Source organism: Hyperoodon ampullatus (assembly GCF_949752795.1).
Source record: "Hyperoodon ampullatus genome assembly, chromosome: 19".
Classification (NCBI taxonomy): domain Eukaryota; kingdom Metazoa; phylum Chordata; class Mammalia; order Artiodactyla; family Ziphiidae; genus Hyperoodon; species Hyperoodon ampullatus.
Window position 1 is genome coordinate 37178785 of NC_136932.1, and position 21674 is coordinate 37200458.

The window sequence follows — 21674 nt, forward strand, 5'->3', positions numbered from 1 at the left end:
TGCCACAGTCCCCACCGCTCCCTAATGTCTCCCCATGCAGACTGCTTGGCCCCTTTGCTTATCTACGGATGCGCCGCCCTCATTTGAAGCGCCGTTCCTTAACATAACAAAAAAGGAGACTGTTAACCTTTCAGTTCATCTTTGAGCCAAAGCCATATCCCAGGCCTGGGCATCCAGAAACCCCCACCCTCCCATTCCTGCTTTCAGGGAGCTCAGCCTACTGGGAGAGTCAGATAAGGTCATTACGGTAAGTGCAGAGATTATAATAGTGGTTTGCCTGCCCATAGATGAAACAATAAATTCAGCCTAATGGAAGTGGGGAGAGCTACAGAGAGAAGTTCCTTCTTCATCACTCCCCTCCTCAGTCTCTCCAAGTTCTGAGACCCTGTAAAGCACATACCCACACACCTGCACACTCATACAGGTGCACATACCCCCCACCCCGTTCCACATGTGTGCTCACACATATACACACAGCTTCCCGTCTGGAGTTTCCAAGGCAGGCACACTGGAAATATTGACAGTAAATGGCAATATATTTTTTAAATGTTTCCTTTTTAATTATAGCAACAATAATCCAGTAACAATTCTATGGCATTTTAAGGCATCTGTTTTCCTTAGGAGGCCTATTTTCTGTTGGTATAATCAAATCTTTATTTTATGACCCATTAAACTGGTAGGAGATTGAGAGATTCTGTAGCTCAGGTGTGAGAAAACAACAGTAGGAAACAGGCCAAGAGGAAAATGGCTAGAAAAGCCTAGTCTGAACATGCTTAGGGTTTACGCTTTCATAAAGAGGTCGTGTTAACAAATAAATGGAACCTTCCACGTGAGACCACTCGTCTTCCCTGGGACAGGTGGACTCCTATGACTTTTCTCAGTCCACCTGGGGTCTTGTAGAGGGGGACCTTTCAGAGCCGGGAGAGGTGGGAGCTGAGGTGCAGAGGTGAGAGCTGGGCCGGTGCTAGGGAGTGGGGTGGGGGGGCATGGCAGACATCTGGTGAACCACGTGGCCACAGCTTAGGGGAGTGATGCCGGCTCTGGAGGGGACGGGCCTCGTGCCCGGTGTGTGAGGTTGGCATTGATGAGCCTTCGGGGGTTTGAAGCTGAGAGCGTGACATGGATGGTGAGATCTGCTTTCTCCAGAGGCCTCCTGGCTGGAGGCTGGCCGTCCATGTCCTCCTGGGGAGGGGAGGGACTAAAGGCTGAGTGGATGGAGAGGAAGTGATGGAGGCAGGCTTGAGAGTATGTGGAGATGGTGGAGCTGGTAGTGAGAGAAGGAGCGAGACTGAGCCTCTCAGCACCGAAGCAGGAAATGACCATGACTCAGAACACTGCCCTGGGACTCTGTCAGGCCACCCTTCAGCTCCTGATCAGCCTGGAAGCAAATGCTGCAGCCCTGGGAGCATCTCTGGGGTTTTATTCATTTGCCAAGTGATGGACCAGGGGCCTCTCTGAGGCCCCAGCCCTCTGGCCAGCTCTGGTCGTCACAAGCACAGCTCCTCGGGGGACCACTTAGGCAGTGACTAATACCATGACAACACATTTTACACTGTTGTGCCAGATAATACCGAACACTCCCCGGAGAGCTGCCTTGAAAGTGTGTCAAGGGCCTGCCTGCCGGAAGCGAAATCCAAGGCAACTTCCCTCTCCGGGGAAACTTCCCTCTCCGGGGAAGTGGAATCCACCGCAGAGCTGGGCACTGCTGGTTTCCATGGAAATGCTTGCACCCTGCAGGCTTGGAAGTTGGGGGCCCTGGGGTCTGGGAGAACGTAGAGAGGGGTTCTGTTCCTGCTTCAGAGGGGCCAACGCCGCCTTGCAGGCTCTCAGCCCAGAGCTCTGGGGCTGGGAGAGGGGGCAGCCGTGGTCCATCATGAGTTACATTTCTTGGTTTAAGTGTTTGCTGGGTGTCCAGCCCTGTGCTAGGAACTGTGCAAATGACCACTCTTCTCCGCACAGCCTAGGACACAGGTGCATATGCCTCACTTTGCAGATGAGGTTCAGACAATTTCGTTCATTTATTCATTCAACATGTATTGATCAAGCACCTACTATGTGTCAGGTGGACAGACAAGAGCCATGTACTTGCAGAGCTTATGGTCTGGCGGGTTCGTTTACATGGTTAATAAGTAGCAGGGCTGCAGGTCGGACCCACAGTCTAGTGCTGGGGAGCTGACATGTTGGATTTTCTCCCTTTGCAGGATAAAGATTGAAGAAGAATATGCAAAGAACTTAGCTAAGCTCTCTCAGAACTCCTTGGCTGCTCAGGAGGAGGGGTGAGTAGGGAGGACAGTGATGGGAGTGGGGAAGGAGAGGGGACACTTGGGGGGGGGTCCCTTTTCACTGATCACTGATCGTTGCCATGGTCCCATATGGATGGAAAGGTCTCCATAGACCTGGCTGAAGGTGGGTGCCCATGATTCAGGGTGGGCATTCACGATTCAAGTTGGGCATTCATGGTTCAAGGTGGACATTCATGATTCAAGGGGAACATTCATGGTTCAAAGTGGGCATTCATGGCTCCAGCTGGCCAGCCATGACTCCAGGTGTGGGCATTCACACTCAAGGTTGGCACTTCCATATTATCTACTGTCGAGCGGCCAAGAGCCTCCTGCGAGATGCTGGAGTATGTCAGGACCCCCTCTGCCCTGTCACCTGGTAGCTGGGAACCAGCCTCCAGATGCCAACCCCTTTCCCCTTTCTCTGAGAGCAGGCTGGTAGGAAACTAGGTGTGACAGGATTCCACACCCAGCCCCCTTGTTTAGAATTCTCTCCTGTGGGCCTGAGGCCCAGGCTCCCCTCCCTCTCCTGCTGTGACAGTCCAGACCTCCTTGGGTGGGACCCGGGCTGGGAGAGGCTCAAGCCCACCCTCCCGGCCACAGAAAGATCCCTAGTTGGGGAAAGACTGTAGTCTTCTCCGCTCCATCTGTTAACAAAGGGTTTCAACCTGTTGGTGGGAATGCAAAATGGCACAGCCACTATGGAACACAGTTAGGCAGTGCCTCAGAAAACTAAACATAGAGTTACTGTATGATCCAGCAATTCTACTCCTAGGTTTATATCCAAAAGAATTAAAAGCAGATATTCAAATACATATACACGCATGTTTGTAGCAGCACAGTTCACTATAGCCAAAAGGTGGAAACAACCCAAATGTCCATCAAAGGATGAATGCATAAACACATTGTGGTCCATCCACGTTGGATATATGGATACATGATGGAATATTATTCAGCCATAAAAAGGAATGAAGTTCCGATCCACATTACTATGGGGATGAACCTCGAAAACATTATGTTAAGTGAAAGAAGCAGGACACAGAGGTTGCATACTGTATGATCCATTTATATGAAATGGCCAGAATAGACAAACCCATAGAGACAGAATGAAGATGGGTGATGGCCAGGGGGCGGGAGAAAAGGGGACTGGAAGTAACTGTTTAATGGGTACGAGGTTTTCTCCTGGGGTATGTATTCATCTGCTTGGGCTGCTGTAACAGAATACCATAGACTGGGTGGCTTAAGCAACAGAAATGTAATTAATCACGGTTCTGGAGGTTGGGGAGTCCAAGGTCAAGGTGCTGGCAGGGTTGGTGTCCGGTGAGAGCTCCCTCCTTGCATTGCAGGTGGCTTTTCCTCAGTGAGGAGAGACAACGAGCTCTCCGGTGTCACTTCTTCCCCACCCGTGTGACTTTATTTAACCCTCATTACTTCCTTAGAGGCCCCATTTCCAGATAACAGCCACACTGTGGGTTAGAGCTGCAACGTCTGAATTTGGGGAACACATTCAGTCCATCACAGGGTGACAAAAATGTTTTGCAACTAGAGGTGATGGTTGCACAAGATGGCAAATGTAGTAAATGCTTATCCTCTTTATAAAGTGGTTAATTTTGTGTTGTGTGAATTGCACCTCAACACTAAAACAAATACGGAGTCTCAGGAGTTGAAAGGTCCCCCGAGGTCCTCTCTCTAGTCCGACCTCTCTCCAGTGCAGACTCTGTTCGAATCCCACCTATAAGGGGAAGTGAGCCCCCGGGGATGGAAGACATTCTGTCATGGGCTGGCTGTGGTCGTCACAGAGCTGTGATGTTGAACAAGGCCAAATCTGCCTGCATGGCTTGAATCCTTCAGGCGATGGGGCTTTGCCAACCAAATGTGGCTTTGATTAGGGCCTCTGTGTGGGCTCGCTGTCTAGCCAAGAGGCCGCCTCGGAATGGTTTTCATTGACCCAGCAGGCCACTGGGTGGTCCTTCACGGCCAGTGTCTCTTCCAGGGACATCAATGAAGTTACCTCCGGCTTCCTCCTACTCCCTGCACCGGGCCTGAGACCAGGGCAGGAAGGGAGCTTGTCGGGGAGTCTCCCCTCCGGCCTGGGCAGGGGGCTTTCCTAAAGTACCCCCATGCCCTGCAACGCAGAGCTGCTCTGGAAGAGGCTTCCACCTCCTCGGCCTGAGCTGCTGCCAGGGACACTCCGTCTGGCCAACACGCACAGCATATGCTCCCAGCTGCACGAGCCAGGAGTCGGCCCTCGCCATCATGCCGTACACACGTGCACCCACAAACACGGGGCAACCCGCCACACGCTCACGTTCCGGCATCAGCGCAGCTCACGTGCAACACGGCCAGGAACACATAACCCCCCATCTCCCCTGCGTGCACGCACCACCCCCAGACACACGCTCCTTCTGGAGGCGCATGGACCCGCCCCTGCTCACGACCTGCAGCTACACTGTTTTGCATTCACACACAGCTTTGCATGCCAGCCCGTCCACCTGAAACTTTCGAAGCGCGATGCCAGAGCCTAGAAATGTGGGGCAGCCTGGGGAGACGCGGATGGGGAGACTTGAGTTGTGCTGTGTCCAAATTAGATTCCACAGGGTGTGTGCACATTGGTAAATAAACAGCAGCAGGTGATTTGTCCTGCCTTCAGTTTTGCTATCCTGTGGTACTTGTGACAGTAACATGTGTTTTGATTTGGCAGGCTCAGACGGTCTGCTGGAACCGTGTGAGAAATGATATCTCGGGTTTTGGGTTTTGTTTTGTTTTTTCATTCACCTCTTATCAGATGAAGAAAATCTCTCTTCAGTGAGAGAATTTCTAAATGGCCTTTTTTCTAACTTGTGACGTGGCTCCAAGGCGGCTGGAATATTGGGAGGGGGGAGAGGCCTGCTTGGGGCTGGCCCAGCTCAGACAGGCCCAGCTGAGTGTTTGGAGTGATGTCCTCCTACTAATGAGGGCCCAGCCTGGAGGCGGGGCCGAGGACATTGTCCTGAGCGTGAAACTGTGCTTTCGCCTTTCCTCCCGATGACCCTCAGATGACAGTCTCAGGCCAATGTCACTGTCCCTGGGCCAGTTACTGACCACGTGCTCTGCTGGCAGCAGACTTACAGTCTCTCGGCACCACCAGGGCTTCTGGGCTCTTGTTTGTACCTCCTGCGGGCTGGCGAGTAGCTCAGCTGCAGGGAGAAGCCCCCTCCAGCCCCCTGTCATCAAACTCCCCCTCCTCCTGGGACTGCTTCTGTAAGCTTGTTGGCTTTCACTGTAGCTGTGTGATCCATCTTGAGATCATCTTTGTGTGTGGCATAGGTCAGGGGCAGGATTCCTTTCTTCCCTGTGGATGTACAGTTGTCTCTGTGCCATTTCTTGAAAGGCTGTCTGTTCTCCATTGAGATACTTGGCACCTTTGCTGCAAGCGCATCGCCTGTATCTGGGCGAGTCTCTTTCTGGACCTGCTGTTCTGATCCCATATCTGTATGACTATCATGACTGCTTCCACTCCCTCCTTCCCCCACCATGGACCCCCTACCCATCTGCCCAGTCAGGTAAGGAGCCAGGCCACCCAGTGTGGGCCCAGCCCAGCTCCCAGGAGCTCAGGCCCTTCAGGCCAAGACAAATGCCAGCAGCTTGGATCGCTCCGATTCTCACTCCATCTCTTCTCGGGTGGGCCCCCCAGCTGGGATCACCTGAGGGGACCTTTCTTTGCTGCCTGGCTCCAAGATAAAATCAATCAGTTGTTTCCCATAAACAGCCGCCTCAGCCTGAGCCAGCACCATGACCAGACAGACCCAGACTCTGACCACAGAGATCTGTTCTGTACTGTTCTGTTGGGTAATTCTCAGCTGCTGGCTGCTCGGCTCAAAACCCAGAAGCCTCGCAGCATGCTGTCTTTGAATCAGCTTTTTTGCCCCTCAAGTTTAATGAATTCTCTGGGGGAAGTGGCTTTTTTTTTTTTTTTTGGCGGTACGCGGGCCTCTCACTGTTGTGGCCTCTCCCGTTGCGGAGCACAGGCTCCGGATGCGCAGGCTCAGCGGCCATGGCTCACGGGCCCAGCCGCTCCGCGGCATGTGGGATCTTCCCGGACCGGGGCACGAACCCGTGTCCCCTGCATCGGCAGGCGGACTCTCAACCACTGCGCCACCAGGGAAGCCCGGAAGTGGCTTTTTGATGAAATTAAGTCAACTGACCATTCAGCCCGGGTTTACCAGCTGGATGGAGAGATCTCGAGCAAACGTGCAGGAGTATCATTTTGAAGGTCATCAAGGTTCAAGAATTCCGAATCAGGGAGACTGGAGCGCGGGGCCCTGCATTCAAAAGTCTGGGAGACTTCAGGAGATTGCTTCTATTTGGAACATCTCCTACCAGTGGAAAAGTTATTTAGTTTAGAGGACTTTGCCCTTCTCTGGTTGGCTGTGGGCAGCACTGGGGTTCACAATCCAGAACAAGTACTAGCAGGGGGTCACGCTCCTGAGGATGGTGATGGCGAGCCTTCTCTGCTGGGTGGGCATCCCTAAGAGGTTCCTACACCCAGCTGGTCCATTTTTGCCCTCCTTGGAAGTCAGGCCGCTGGAGGTTTACCTGCAAGCAGGGCTGTGTGGTGCCTTCTGTTTGAGAAGGACTTCTCCCTGAAAAGGCATCCGTTCTCCTTCCTTGGCTTGCCAGCAGGCATTTCCAACCCTCAGCAGTAAACCAGGGAGGAGCGACAGGAAGGCCGGAGACAGTAATGGGCCAGGTGTTAGGGTCCTCACGGCACTGTACCCCACCTCCCTCTCACATCTCCCCGGTCCTCTGGGCTTCTGGGTATTTCCCCAGGCACTCGACTGTCTGCTGCAGTCTGTTCTCTCAGCTTGGTTCGGGAAGGTTCCTCTGCTCACATAGGTCGAGGCGTGGTCCTCAGGTTTGTTTTGTGCCTGGCCTCTGCCTCATCCAAGTCCACGGTCTCTTGTGTCGTACGCTCCCCCAGGACTCGGGGTCAAGACCCACCATCCTGTCTCAGGGAGGGCTGTGGCCTCTGACCTGAGGTCGGTGTGGCCTCCCCGAGCCTCATCGACTCCTTGGTGTTGCAGCTCCCTGGGAGAAGCGTGGGCGCAGGTGAAGAAGAGCCTTGCCGACGAGGCTGAAGTTCACCTCAAGTTCTCCGCCAAGGTAAGCCCTCCCTGGGTTGGTCCTACACACCGGTGTGGTGTTGCACAGTTTCCGTGGTGTAAATTTCAAGAGTCGGGAAGAGATGCTACCCTTAGACCGTGCTCCCCCTATAGCAACAAAATAGCGTCAGTAATCATACACATCCATCAAGAGCGTGGATAATAGTCAGACGTAGTTAGGAGGGTATGAGGATATGTATTACCTTTGTTTTTAATACAGTTTGTTAATTTTAAGTTTAGATCATTTAATGTTTAATACTGGCTGTCTTTAACAACCAACTCACAAAATTCCTCCAGATTTAACCCTGGGCCCTGATGAGCCAGTGCGAGTAACCTCAGCACACCTCTGTGAGGTGAGGGTAGATGCCCCTCAGTTTCTCGGGTGAGCCCCTGAGGGATGAAACTGCACTTTTGTGTGGCTTGGCTTTCAAAGGAATGCATTGGCATTTTCTATCTCTTCTTAGTGTCGGGAGAGACTAGACTCTTTCGAAGGGAGAATGTTTTTGTTTTGTTGTGTTTGTTGTTACACAGTTTCAGACTAGGTAGCTGACCCTTCTTTCCATTGGTCCAGGAGACTCTAGCATGTGCCCTTGGACAGTGATGTTTCTCTCCTACTCACTATGTCTTCAGGACTCTGAGTGGTGCCTGGTACATAGTAGATGTCAATAAGTATTTTCTGAAGTTACGAGTGAATAGGACCTCTGACGATCTCCTCTCGACCCCCTAGTCTTTTCAGGCCTACTTTCTGCCAAGATTTCTCCGTGTTTCCCAACAACCCTCTCTTCCCCACTCCCTGTCTCCTGTCTCCAAATTCCCTCTCAGGCTCTTAGCTGCTTTCCAGGTGGAGAATAAACCAAGAGTCTAAGGGGGAAATTCACACTAACGTGTGCGTGACTGATGGGGCCGCCCACTAGGATGCTTGCCTTCTAAAGGACGAGAGCCCCTGGAGAGGGGCACCATTCCCGGTGACCTTTGCCTACTGGGTCTACGCTCTTTCTTCTGCCCTCCCACAGTCACCAGCCCAAGAGGACACTGGGACAAAGCGCTTAAACCCTCTGAGCCCACATTTTAACAGCAGGGTGTCAAGGAGGAGGATGTCACTTGAACGTGGCATCCCACAAAGATGGCTGCTCCTTCCTGCGGCTTCCACACTCAGCGCTCCCAGGTCCTGTGTCTTTTCTAGCGCTTCTTCCACAACAGTTGCATTTCTGGGCTTAGTGTGCTGTTGGAAGACAGGAAACTGACTTTGTATCCAGGTCTCCACCCGTCATGGTTCTCCGCACACCGAGGGCAGGGTGAATGACTCGTACGGCTGAGATGTATGAAGGAGCTTTATAAAGAGCTGGGCTGGGAGGAAAAACAGTGTGTTACCAGCTCCCTGCTCCCGAAGGATGCTGGAGCCCCAAGACTGAGTTGACACCCAGATGCGAGTGAGAATTCCTGGGCCAGCAGTGGCACACTAACCTCAGACACCACTTGGCAAGGAAATTGCCTCTCAGGTACTGGGAGAGAAAGGAGCTCCGTGAATGGGTCTCTTTTGAGCCTTGCGTACAAAGCAGGGAGTTGTTTTGAAGCTGTAGATCACGGTAGTGTTCCCTTTAGGTCTCCCTTCTCCCTCCTAGCCCCCAGCAGCTCCAGCTTCTGCGGTGGTGGAAACTTCCGTTGACTGTGAGATGCATGCAGAGGCTGCCATTGTGATGGGACTGGGAGCCGGGTCTGCGAGCTTCTGAAGGGTCGCCTGCCGGAGCCCCAGAAATCCTGGTGGCATTTACTCTCCATCAGCAGGCCGCCTGATTCTCGATTGTTCGTAAGGTGCCCAGCGGGTGACAGCACTCCCCCATGCAGTGTTTTCCTCTAATCTTTCCTTTTACTACCGCTGCTCACAGCAATACGTCTGGTCACCAAACTGGGTGGGTTTTCCCCACACCAACCAATTCCCTGACCCCAGCTGGGGGTCCTACACTTTAATTCAGTTCTGGCACTAACTCCCCCAGGGTCAGCATAGGATCCTGCAGGTTAAGGACTCAGTGCTACAGGACCAACCCTACTTCAGATGGCTATCATAAGTAGTGGGTCCCCAGGTTACCCACAACTTCTGTCCAACTTGGCTACAAATCAGGGGTTCCCGTGACCCCCTCCTCAGGTTTGATAATTTGCTAGAACAGCTCATGAAACTCAGGGGAACACTTATTAGGTTTACCAGTTTATTATATATTAAAGGATGGGATAAAGGCTAGAGATGTGTATTCACATCTGAGTGTATTCACCAATCCAGAAGCTCTCTGGGCCCTGTGATTGACAGATTGTTTGGAGGTTTCATCACATAGGCAGAATCAATTATTAACTCAATCTCCAGCCCCTCTCCTCTCCCCAGGGGATGGGGAGGGGGCTGAGAGTTACAAGCTTCTAATCATGGCTTGGTCTTTCTGGTGACCAGCCCCCGTCCAGGAGCCCAGGCAGAGGCACCTCATTAGAACAAAAGACCTCCTATCACCCAGGAAATTCCAAGGGATGTAGGAGCTTGGTATCAGCAACAGTGGCTCAGAGACCAAATATTAGACCAAAGGATGCTCCTGGGACCTTTGTTGTTTAGGAAATTGCAAAGGCTCTAGGAGCTCCAGCCAGGAGCTGGGGACAAAGACCAAAATATATATTAGTTATTATATCACAGTATCACGGTAATGTAAGTGTTAGGTGTAGGATATCATTCATCTCCCTCAATTTTATCAGCTACTGTTCAAGTCAGCATCTCCGTTTCACAAATGAGTAGGAACAGAGGGGTTAAATCGCAGCCAGTGGTTACACAGCCAAGTGGGCTCAGCTGCTGAGGAAGCAAAGGCGAGGACTGAGTGAATTGCAGCTTTGACCCCCAGACCTTTTCTCCAGGCAGACCAGTGGCATTTAAAACACAGAACCCTGTTCTGAGGAGCACTCTGCCCTCTCTTAAGGACTGTCCAGGGCAGTGCGGTCTGGCCCTCCAAATGCCGGGATGTTTTAATTCAGGGCTGACTTCAGGTAGCTGATGGGAGGCTTCTGAAGAAATGTTCACACAAAATTCACACATAGATTTTTCTATAAGAATGTCTGCTGCCTCCAGCCCGTCGGTCAGTGTCGGTGTCCTCAGGCAATCATGGTGGCAGCCCAGTGGTTGTATGACAATTCCTTGAAAAGAAAAGGCTCCAAGGACTATCCGTCCGCCCTGGATAATACGGCTGCATATGTGCGAAATCCATTTTACCATCTGCTCCAAAAGGCTCGTTGAAAAATTCCACCCTGAATGTTCTGTGTTGGGGGCAAGAGCTCTTTAAGAAATGCAATCTCATTTCAGGAATCGTTTAGGCTTTTCTAGTCTCCTAGCTCGAGCCACTGTTCATAGCAACAGGCTGTTAAAGAAATAAGATTGCTATATATAAAGGAAGTTATACCCGCTTCTGGGTGCCGAAGGGAGAACAGAAAAATTCCTTCTGATGGGAGAAAATCTAATCCTGCAGTCGAGGCCGTGCGTTCAGCCAGAAGATTTCGGGGGGCACAGTGAGCCTCAGGAGACAGGACTTTTATGTCAGTGCCATCACTAACAAGCTTTGTGACCTTGGGCAAGTCACTTAGCATCTCTGAGCTTCCATTTTTTTCATGTGTGAAATGAAGAGATTGGACCAGATCAGTGACTTGAACCTTACTTGACTGTGACCCACAGTTATATGTTTTCCATGGCCACCTGGAACACACAGGTATCCACATCCAGATATCCGCATACAGATACACGTGCACGTGGCTAAAACAACTGTTTGTGAAACTACTTAACCTTCTGCCTAAAATGCACTCTGATATTTTCTCTTCGTGTCTGGGCTATGCTCATCTAAAAGCAGGTCCTGACCCACTAAAATGACTTCACAACTCTTAGTAACCCACTGGACTAGATTCAGGCATACCTTGTTTAATATAGCACTTTGCTTTAGTGTGTGTGTGTTTGTTTTGTTTTGTTTTAACAAATTGAAGATGTGCGGCGACCCTGCGTTGTCCGGCGATGGTTAGCATTTTTTTAGCAATAAGTATTTTAAAAATTAAGGTATGTGCATTTTTTAAAACTTATTTATCTATCTATCTATTTATTTATTTATGGCTGCGTTGGGTCTTCGTTGCCGTGCGCGGGCTTTCTCTAGTTGTGGCGAAGGGGGGCTACTCTTTGTTGCAGTGCGCGGGCTTCTCATTGTGGTGGATTCTCTTGTTGCGGAGCACGGGCTCTAGGCACACAGGCTTCAGCAGTTGTGGCACGGGGGCTCAGTACTTGTGGCTCGTGGGCTCTAGAGTGCAGGCTCCGTAGTTGTAGCACACGGGCTTAGTTGATCCATGGCATGCGGGATCTTCCCAGACCAGGGCTCGAACCTGTGTCCCCTGCATTGGCAGGCGAATTCTTAACCAGTGCGCCACCAGGGAAGTCCCAGTGTGTGCATTTTTAAGACATAGAACTATTACACACTTAACAGACTACAGTATAGTGTACACATCACTTTTATGTGCACTGGGAAACCAAAAAAATCCATGTGACTCGATTTATTGCAGTCTTCACTGTATTGTGGTGGTCTGCCCCAAACCCACAATGTCTCCGAGGTCTCCCTGTGGTCTCTGAAATTCCCGCCAACTTGAGTTTTCTCTTACTCTCTTCTGATGAGTGACATGAAAGGAGGAGACAGGAATTCTGAAAGGCAAACCGAATGGCTTCAATAGCCTGTGGCATCCAAGCCAGGCCAGCTCAAGTTCATGAGGACAAGCTTCCAGGGAGGACTTCTGCCTCCTGGTTAGCCAGAGATGCTTAAACGTTAAGAATGAGTATAAAAAAACACCCAGCCAACTTTCTTAAAGAAAAAATTAGCCTTATTTTCAAAGTACTTAAAATACAGAGGGAGAATCCATGGGTCTTCAATCCACGGGGTTGAATCGCTTCTGACAGCCAGTAGCGCGATGTTTCCAGAATGTCATTTGGAATTGGGGGAGAGCGTTTGGGTGTGTTGGCAGGATCCTGGGGCCCTTCTCCAGACCACAGAATCTGGGGCCGGCGCCCAGGACTCCTGAGTATTGATAAGCCTCTGCAAGGTCACTCCTGGGTACATGAAGTATGGAAATCCCTCAGAAAGAGACCGCGGAGTTACGGGGTCAACAGGCTGAGTTAACCCACGTAGAGCCCCATCAGGAGCCGGTTCCCACGGCAGCCAATTATGCAGCCCCTCCCCCTCCTCCCTCAAAGCCATTTAATCTGTGTGGGGAAGGTGTTTCCTTGTTCTCAGCAGCGCTCAAGTTTGTGGCATCTTACAGACTGCCACCAGATGGGGGTGTTTTCCTGTGCAAGGAAACTTCCAAGGGCTCAAAAAAATGATAGCAGACGTTACAAGCAACGGGAGGAAGAGAAGGGCGTTTGTGCAGCCCGCTCTCTGTTAGTCTTCGAAGGTTGTCCACCAACAGAGCATCGTCTTGTCACCCAGGGCATCGGGCCCTGAAGATCTAAGTAGAGAACGATCACCCACTGTGCACCAGCTCCGGCCAGATGCTGCGGACACAGCAGTGACCAAGCCAGCGTGGCCCCCACCCTCCTAGAGCTCACAGTGATGTGTACTCGGTGCTTTAGGACTAGGAACACCTCTGTCCTTGAGGTCTCTGGGGAAAAGATAATGTGGGAAGAAGGGGCCTGGTGAAGAGGAAGAGGGGGGCGATCACAGACCCCCAGAGCTGGGATCTCATCCATCCAGGGACGTTCAGCTCTGCTTCCCAGAGGGGCGGATGGAGGCTGAGGGGCCCTGGAGGGCAGACCGAGGGGGCCCAAGGAGGCCAGTGGGTGGGGCTCTGAGAGGCTGAGTCAGGGGGCTCTAGGCTGTGACTCTGACCACAGCAGGTCCACATTTATCTGTTTTCTCATCAGATACATCTCATGTTCACAACCCCCCCAAAAAAAGTTTTAAGTAAAAGTTCTCCTTCCAAAGAGAGCGGAGTGGGAAAGAGGGAAGGAATAAAAGAGAAGGAAAAAGCTTGAACACCAACCTCACCCAGCACCTCTCAGAGCATAAAGAACCCTTCTCTGTCCCTGGGGGTGCGAGGCCAGTTCGTTCTGGTGCGGTGGGGTTGCGCCAGCCTCCATGCAGAGACCAGCAGGCACAGTTCAGGAAGAGGGGGCCCCTGAGCTCCTAACAAGACCTCCTCGACATCCAGACCATGAGCAGATCCTCTGTGGTCTCAGCACCTGGCACGTGGTAGCTGTCCAATAAGTAGAGCTGACCCGAGATCACCTGATTAAATGTCACCCACGCAGCAGTCCCTGTGTTAAGTGCTCGGGGACACAGAGATGGTGGCTTGGGTTCTGCCCCAAGAAAGCTCCCAGGTTGCAAAGAAAGGGAGCTGGACACCTGAGCAAAGCCCTAGAGGAAACTCTGGGGACTTAGCGCAGGAAGGGGGTGCCCACAAGGGACTCGAAGGCTCCAGATGCTAACCTGTCCATCGGTGTGAACGTTGGGACATGGCCAGCTGAGGTGACTTCCTTGACCGCTACCAGATAAGCAGCCACTTGTCTCTGACCTTCCGGTGGGAAGGTCCCCCATCCTCGCCTGCAGGGTTGGGGGCAGCGCCCCCTCCCTCCATGTGCAGCTGACGCCCCGGGGGTCCTGAGTGTGTCTCCCCCATCGACAGCTTCACAGTGAGGTGGAGAAGCCCCTGATGAACTTCCGCGAGAACTTCAAGAAGGACATGAAAAAGTGTGACCACCACATTGCAGACCTCCGCAAGCAGCTCGCCAGCCGCTATGCCGCGGTGGAGAAGGTGAGGCCCAGGATGCCAGGGCGGGAGGGTGCCGCTGGAGGACAGGGAGCTGGGAACCAGCAGGGGCTCCGTGTGCCAAGGCAGAGGCTTTTGTCCCCCCATGGCAGGATCTGGAGGGGCGGGGAGTATGAGATGCCCCTCCCCCAGCCAAAGGGTAGGTGGGCTGCTTTCCCCTGGTGCTCAGATTCTGAGTGGGAGTGGGTGTGGCTGCACCTGCAGTGGAGGGTGTAGGGGGCCTCCCTCCGGCACATGAGACAAGGTACACCCTGCTTTCGTGGGTCTCGGAGCCTGGATTTGCTGCCGGTCCACATGGGGCCCCTTTGCCTGGGTCTCACCTGGCAGATTCCCTCTTGACAGAATCCCCCACCTGCCAGCAGCTGCCACCAAAGGGCCCATCCTGCCCCAGAACGGGGAGCCTGGTGCTACCAGCCGATAAGCACTGCTGGGAAGTGATGTCGACCTTTGTGGTCCCTGCCACCCCGGAGAAGCTGTGATTTTAGGACCGCTTGGGTCCCCAGTACGTGTACATGCTCCAATGAAAACATGCTCTGAGAGGCTTGCTCTAGGCCAAGAGATGGGGATGAGAGGATGCTTGGCAGCCTCCACGTGGTCCCTAACTGGCTGGGTGATGCTGGTCTAGCTGCTTAGCCTGTCAGAGCCACTGTGGCCTCATCCACAAAAGCAGGGAAAAGAAAGGACTCTTACCTAGAAAAGGGGAAGCCAGGCCCCGTGTGCCCCATAGGCCCTTCCTGGCTCTGAGCCCATGAATAGCTTCACGTCCTTGGACCCCAGGCCCGGAAAGCCCTCACGGAGCGGCAGAGAGACCTGGAGATGAAGACCCAGCAGCTGGAGATAAAGCTGAGCAACAAGACGGAGGAGGACATCAAGAAGGCACGGAGGAAGTCCACACAGGCGGGTGAGTGAGGCACCGTCGCCCGCTGCCCCTGTCCATCCTCACCTGGTCACAGAAACACAGGAGGGACTGAGAGATGGGGTGCCTGTGAACGTGCACCCCACAGGATGAGGCTGGGGTGTGGGGCTGTGGGGCGGGGAGCAGACCCGGCTGTGTCCAGGCTGTGGCAGGGGACAGGGCTCCCCACACCCTCCCTTTGGGCCAGAGGGCTCCTTCTGGTCCAAGCCCTGGGTCTCTGGCCAGGAGGTGGACAGACTCTTCCAGGCACCTGGAATTCAGGGGTCCTGTCGCTGCCTGGAGCTCCTAGGGGAAGTGCAAACCACACCCACCCAAGCTGTCCCACCTCCCCGGGGAGTGCTACTCCAAAGGTTCACCTCTGGTGATGGGCTTCTGCCCCAGAACAGAGGTCAACATTTTGTTTAAAGAAATAGCCATATTTCAGATTTTCTCCAAAAGATTTCCCAATGAGTCAGCTTCTGCTTCCACCTAGAGGTAAAAATTAGCTAATGCACAAGGAAGGGGGAGAAAAACCAGTGAGAAACAGTAATCTAAAAAAAAATTGTTAAATATTTCTAAAAAACCAGTTTCATGGTGTACAAGGACAGTGCGTTTTGCTTTCTGGGATTAAAATATGTGCTGTGGGATTAGGGTTTGGATTAGATGGTCTCTAAATCCCTTTCACCCCAACTTCTGGTGGACCTGGTATAATTAGTTCATTATAGGATGAAACAGCCACCTTAGTGACATTTTGAAATAAGGTGGTATAAAAATGTCATAACAAAATAGTGTAATATAAATACAGCATTTTATATAAAGATCTTTAATGCACAGTGGTAAAGTATTGGATGCAGAAACAGAAGGCACAGTATACTTGTTGAGAGTAGGAAAGGGAACCCAAGGATGGGAGAGGCACATTTAAATTAGTTTAATTTATTAAACTATTAAAAAATAAAATTATATTACAAAAACAATATTGCTGCTTGACAAAAAATTTTAATCAACACGTAAGAATATAAAATCTTATTCCCCAGATATAATCACCATCAACACATCCTAGTGTTTTAATTTTTTTAATGTTTTTTAATATTTAAATTTATAGGGACTTCCCTGGAGGTCCAGTGATTAAGACTCCGTGCGTCCAATGCAGGGGGCCTGGGTTCGATCCCTGGTCGGGGAACTAAGATCCCACATGCTGCACAGTGCAGCCAAACAAACAAACAAAAAATTCATATACATAAAATCATATTATGCTGTGTTCTGAACTTATATTTTAATTGATATATCTTAGAGATAGCTCTATTCCATCACCCATAAATTTATTTCCCCATCCATTCATGTACATCAGACTTATTAAATAGTTGAATAGTGAGCAAGTGTATGATCGTATCCAGATTTGTTTCATCATTCCCCTAATTGATTTTTGTAAGACTTTTAGATTGTTTCAGAGTTTTTGCCAATGCCAGCGATGCTGTTACTATAAATGCATCTCAGGGGTGGGGGGAACAGAACCTGCATATAGACAGTATAGAGATGGGGTCGGGGTTTCTGGGTCAGATGCTTGTATTCATTTTGATGGATGTTTCCAAGTTGCTTTCCAGAGAGGGGTGCCCACCAATAGCTCTGTGAACGCTTGTTCCCTAAACTCTTGTCAGCACTGAATGCTCTCAGATTTTGACATTGTAACTATCTGGTGAAAAATAGTATTTTGTTTCTAATTTAATTTACACTGCTTTTTTTTTTTTTTTGTGGTACGCAGGCCTCTCACTGTTGTGGCCTCTCGTGTTGCGGAGCACAGGCTCCGGACACGCAGGCTCAGCGGCCATGGCTCACGGGCTCAGCCGCTCCACGGCATGTGGGATCTTCCCGGACCGGGGCACGAACCCACGTCCCCTGCATCGGCAGGCGGACTCTCAACCGCTGCGCCACCAGGGAAGCCCTACACTGCTTTTTGAGTGGAGTTGAGCATTTTAAAACTAGACTTATAAATCATCGTGGCTTTTTTTTTTTATGATTCACTCATATGCTCTCCCCATTTTTTTTTTTTTTTTGCAGTACGTGGGCCTCTCACTGCTGTGGCCTCTCCCGTTGCGGAGCACAGGCTCCGGACGCGCAGGCCCAGCAGCCATGGCTCATGGGCCCAGCCGCTCCACGGCACGTGGGATCTTCCCGGACCGGGGCATGAACCCGCGTCCCCTGCATTGGCAGGCGGACTCCCAACCACTGCGCCACCAGGGAAGCCCAGCTCTCCCCATTTTTATGTCAAATGGCTGGTCTTGTTCTTATTGATTGATAAAGAAAATTAACTTTTTGTCATTTGAATTGCAAATACTTTTCGTAAGTTGTTTATCTTTTTATTTTGTTCTTTGTGTTTTCTTTTTTATTTTTCTTTTTTTTGGGAGGGTGTGCTTATTTAATCTTCACCGTGGCTCTATGGAGGTACCATTATTATCCCCATTTTACAGATGACGAAACTGAGGCACAGGCAGGGTGAATCAACTTGTCCAAGGTTGCACGGCTAGTAAACAGTGGAGCTGTATGACAGCCCAGATCTGGTTCCAGAATCCATGTCCTTAACCTGTACTGTTCAGAAGGGCCTGATTTCAAACCCTTGGGATGCCTACAGAAGAGACACACCTACCTTCACCTATACTATTTCCTGATGTTGCAGAAGTTCCTGAAGCATGTTGTCAAAATCAGGATCAACAAACAGGGCTTTGGGAGTTTCATATTGTGTTTATAGGGTGACCCCACCCACGGTCAGGCGCAAGCTCTTGGTGGGAATGCATCTGCAATGAAATATCCACTTTCTTCCCTATAGTTGAGTCTTTCTTGGGATCAAGGGCCCAGTCTTGGCCTTGAACCAAGGGCACAATGAACAGAGCCTTGATTTGGGTTCTGTTACTCAAGGAAGGCTTAGTTCCCAGCTAATGGTGTATGGTTCACTGGGGAGGGGGCCCTGAGCCAGGCCCTGGGTCATGTGGGCATAACTCTGCCCACTTTCTTTCACTCACTTTCATATCTGAACCCACATGAGCAAGGTGATGCCATTATAGGAATCCCTTTGAAGAGTTCATCATTATCTCTGGGTTCACTCATGAGTTTTCCCATCATGAGCAGAGACCATGATGTCTTCCTCTCTCTGGCACCCTGTGATGATCAGGAAACTACATGCAGACCAAGCTGTGCTTCTCCAACTGTGATGTGCACGGGGATCACCTGAGGATCTTGTGAAAATAGTTTTTGATTCACTAGGTCTCAGAAACATCCTGAGATTGCATTTCGAGCAAACTCCCAGGGCGCACTGATGCGGCTGGTCCAGGAACTGTGTTCTATGTAGCAAGGGTCTGGGACGCTGGGAGCTTAGTAATGTTGCAATTACTTGCAGTTTGTTACATAGTTTGTTTCAGATCTCTCTCTTATGAAATAAAATACTATAGAAAGAGCTCATTCCCTTCCCACCCACCCTTTGCTGCTGCATGTATGTACACACACACACACGCACACACACGCACACACACACACACACACACACGTGATTTGCCAACTTCCCTTCTTTAACTCTAACTAGTAGCAAGTTGCTTGAGACACATGTTTCAACCAAGCAGGACTCTCCAATGTGAAATGAAACTCCCATCTTTAGAAGAGGAAGCATTTCTTGGGCTCATGATAGAGTTGTGGGTCCTAGGAGTACCCCCACACCCCTACCATACATACATTCTTACTGAGAAACCCCCTTCCTGAGTTTTTGGTGTCTGGAGTCTAGTTCAGATGGACACTCTGAAGCCGGCCTCTCGTAAGGCTGGGTTGCCCCCTTCTCTTGCTCTGCTCATCTTCCCCACCCACCAGCTTTCCGGTGGCCTCCATCACCCTGGCTGTGGGGTGCAGGTGGGAGAAGGCAGCCATGGTGAGGACAGCACAGAGTATGACAGTGGCCTTGGCCCTTCCAGGAGATGACCTTATGCGCTGTGTGGACCTCTACAACCAGGCCCAGTCCAAGTGGTTTGAAGAGATGGTGACCACCACCTTGGTGAGTGACCAGAGATGCATACGCTTGTCCATGCGGGGGCGGGCGCTCAGGAATCCCTGGGTGGATGGTGGTGGATGTGCAGGCAGTGGGGTGGAGGTGACCATGGAGATGGTCATTAGATCTGCTCTAGTGTTGGGACTGAGACCTCAACCCCGGACCAGCCTATGTGGATTCAGATACTTGCCCTGGCACTTCCTAGCTGTGTGAACACAGGCAACGAAAGGCTCGTGCTGCATCCTTCTGAGGGGTCAGGGCCAACCAAGCAGACAGTGGTCCCTTTAGGAAAAATAGCCAAGTTGAGTATTTCTGTGAAGTCAGCACCCACTGAGTGGGTTGAAGCGGGGTTGGCACGTGGGTCATGGGGCCAGATGAGAAAGGAGGCATCACGCCAGGTGCTTATCACACCATCCCACTGCCCCCAAGCCACCGCCGTCCATCTGTCTGTCCAGCATGAGACTAACCCTCTGCCTTCCCCAGGTGCCAGTCCACCAGAGCAGATTAGAGGCCTCCCCCGGGGACAGTGACCTAGTTTTCCTCCTGGTTAATCTCCTAATTAAACTCCCTGCTTTACTTCCTACGCCCTGGTTAATCACCTGAACAGTGACCTAGTTGTGCACAGAATAGCAGCCGGATCTCCTAAATTCCAAAGATGCAGAGCCACCTAGGATCCAAAGGGCAAACGCCTTCCGCTCTTCCCTTTGACAGTGGCCACCCTGCTCCCGGCCCTCCTGGCTCCCTTGACCTGCCCCTCAGCGCTTGGGGTGGACAGAGGAGACGAGGCCGCTCAGCAGAGGCCCAGGGACAAAGCCCCAAGAGTTGGAGGTGCAGAAGCTCCTGCACGTGTTCCATCTCTCCACACCATCAGGGGCTGGGGCTGGGGCTGCACTGGTGCAGACGCATGATTAAGGGCACGACAGACCCTGGTGCAAATCCCGCTGCTCCCATAATTCCCTGTCTCTGTGGCAAGCGATGTTACCTCTGTAGGTGTTCATTCCCTTGTTTGGAGAATGTGGGTAAGAAGAGAACCTCTTACAATTATGATGAGGACAATGAAGCAGTGCCCGTAAAGCTCTTAGCACCCACCACGCCTGGCAGAACGAGAGTCGGGAGACAGTAACTGCTGTGCCGTCAGCTACAGCTTCACTCCCAGATACGGGGTGGGTTCCTCGTCAGTCCCCAGAGGGTCAGGCAGGCTGGGGGATAAGCGGGCAGTATGTGTGCTTTGTGTATAGGGGGGAGTGGGACCCGCATGGTGGGGAAGGTCCCCAGGTGGAAGGGACACCCCCAGAGGTCTCTGCCGCTTTCGTCCTCTGCAGGAGCTGGAACGGCTGGAGGTGGAGAGGGTGGAGATGATCCGGCAGCATCTGTGCCAGTACACGCAGCTGCGGCACGAGACGGACATGTTCAACCAAAGCGTGAGTTCCCCAGGCCGAGGCCAGCGGGGCCCCTGGGGGGCGTGGGGCCGGGGAGGGCCAGGGCCCTGTGCCGTGGTGGCAGGTCAAGTAGCCGCTACAGATGAATCTGTCCAGAAGGTGGGCACGGGCTCGGGCCTGCGGGTGACCTGTTGGGATGGACATGTCAATTACCCTGGCTGTCCATGTGAATCCATCCCGAGCGCATCACATAGATGCGTCACGATAGTTGAAATAGCTGGAGATGTCCTTGCCTCCCCTGGCGAATTTCTTACGATGCTGGAACTATTCAAAACCTCTCAAGCCGACGTTCCATTTGACCTGTTCTCAGGTGGTGAATGTGGGGACTGATGGAAGGAGGAACAGGTCACAGACCCTTGGGCCACCTGCCCTTTCATCCACTCTGAGGTCTGGAGGGTCACATGCACGAGGGAAAGCAGGGCAGAGGCCAGAGCTTCAGCCCCCCGGGTCTCCCAGCACCCCCCCACGTCTGTCCCTCGCACGGGCCTCCCCGGGGCCTCACAACCCTCTAGAGAGGTTGCTCTGACAGGCGTGAGGGTACAAGCAGTGTGGTTCAGAGGATATGTCCCTGGCTCGGCCACTGCCTCTGAAGGTATCCCTCTTCTCCATCCCTTGCAGACAGTCGAGCCTGTGGACCAACTGCTTCGAAAAGTGGACCCAGCCAAAGACAGGGAGCTGTGGGTCAGAGAGCACAAGACGGGTAACATCCGCCCCGTGGACATGGAGATCTAGACACACGGCCTGGGGGGTCCTGCCGAGGAGGGTCTGGGGTCCCACGGAGAGGAGGTGGCACTCCTGCCAGGGGGGGACCTGCTCCCAAGCGGAGCTGCCCTCCCACCCGCTCTCCTGGTCCACTGAGGAGAGGGGACAGTGAAGCCAGAAGGGCGGCCCGGATGGCCCCATGGGGAGCTCCCCAGTGTTCCCAGGCCGAGAAGATGGATCCGTAGCCCTGCCCTTGTCTCCGAGGCTGAAGCCCCCCAAGTCCCATGCCATGCTTGCCACTTCGAGAACAAACCGAGGCTGGGACGTTGTGGTCCCTGCTGAGCACCAGAGAGGTCCCCTCCCCACCCAGAGCCAGCT

General features: G+C 52.1%; 1 protein-coding gene across 1 annotated transcript in view; it reads left to right on the forward strand.

Moving 5' to 3' along the window:
- The window catches only part of GAS7 (growth arrest specific 7), a gene marked incomplete at both ends in the record, with an annotated part of 198446 nt that extends 177120 nt beyond the window's left edge, over positions 1–21326 (forward strand). The window contains 7 exons of the mRNA XM_079726254.1: positions 2202–2276; positions 7343–7421; positions 14093–14221; positions 15014–15137; positions 19082–19161; positions 20478–20576; positions 21213–21326. Of these exons, the coding sequence (XP_079582380.1) occupies positions 2202–2276; positions 7343–7421; positions 14093–14221; positions 15014–15137; positions 19082–19161; positions 20478–20576; positions 21213–21326 (700 nt within the window). The remainder of the gene's footprint in view (positions 1–2201; positions 2277–7342; positions 7422–14092; positions 14222–15013; positions 15138–19081; positions 19162–20477; positions 20577–21212) is intronic.
- Between the last annotated feature and the right edge of the window lie 348 nt (positions 21327–21674).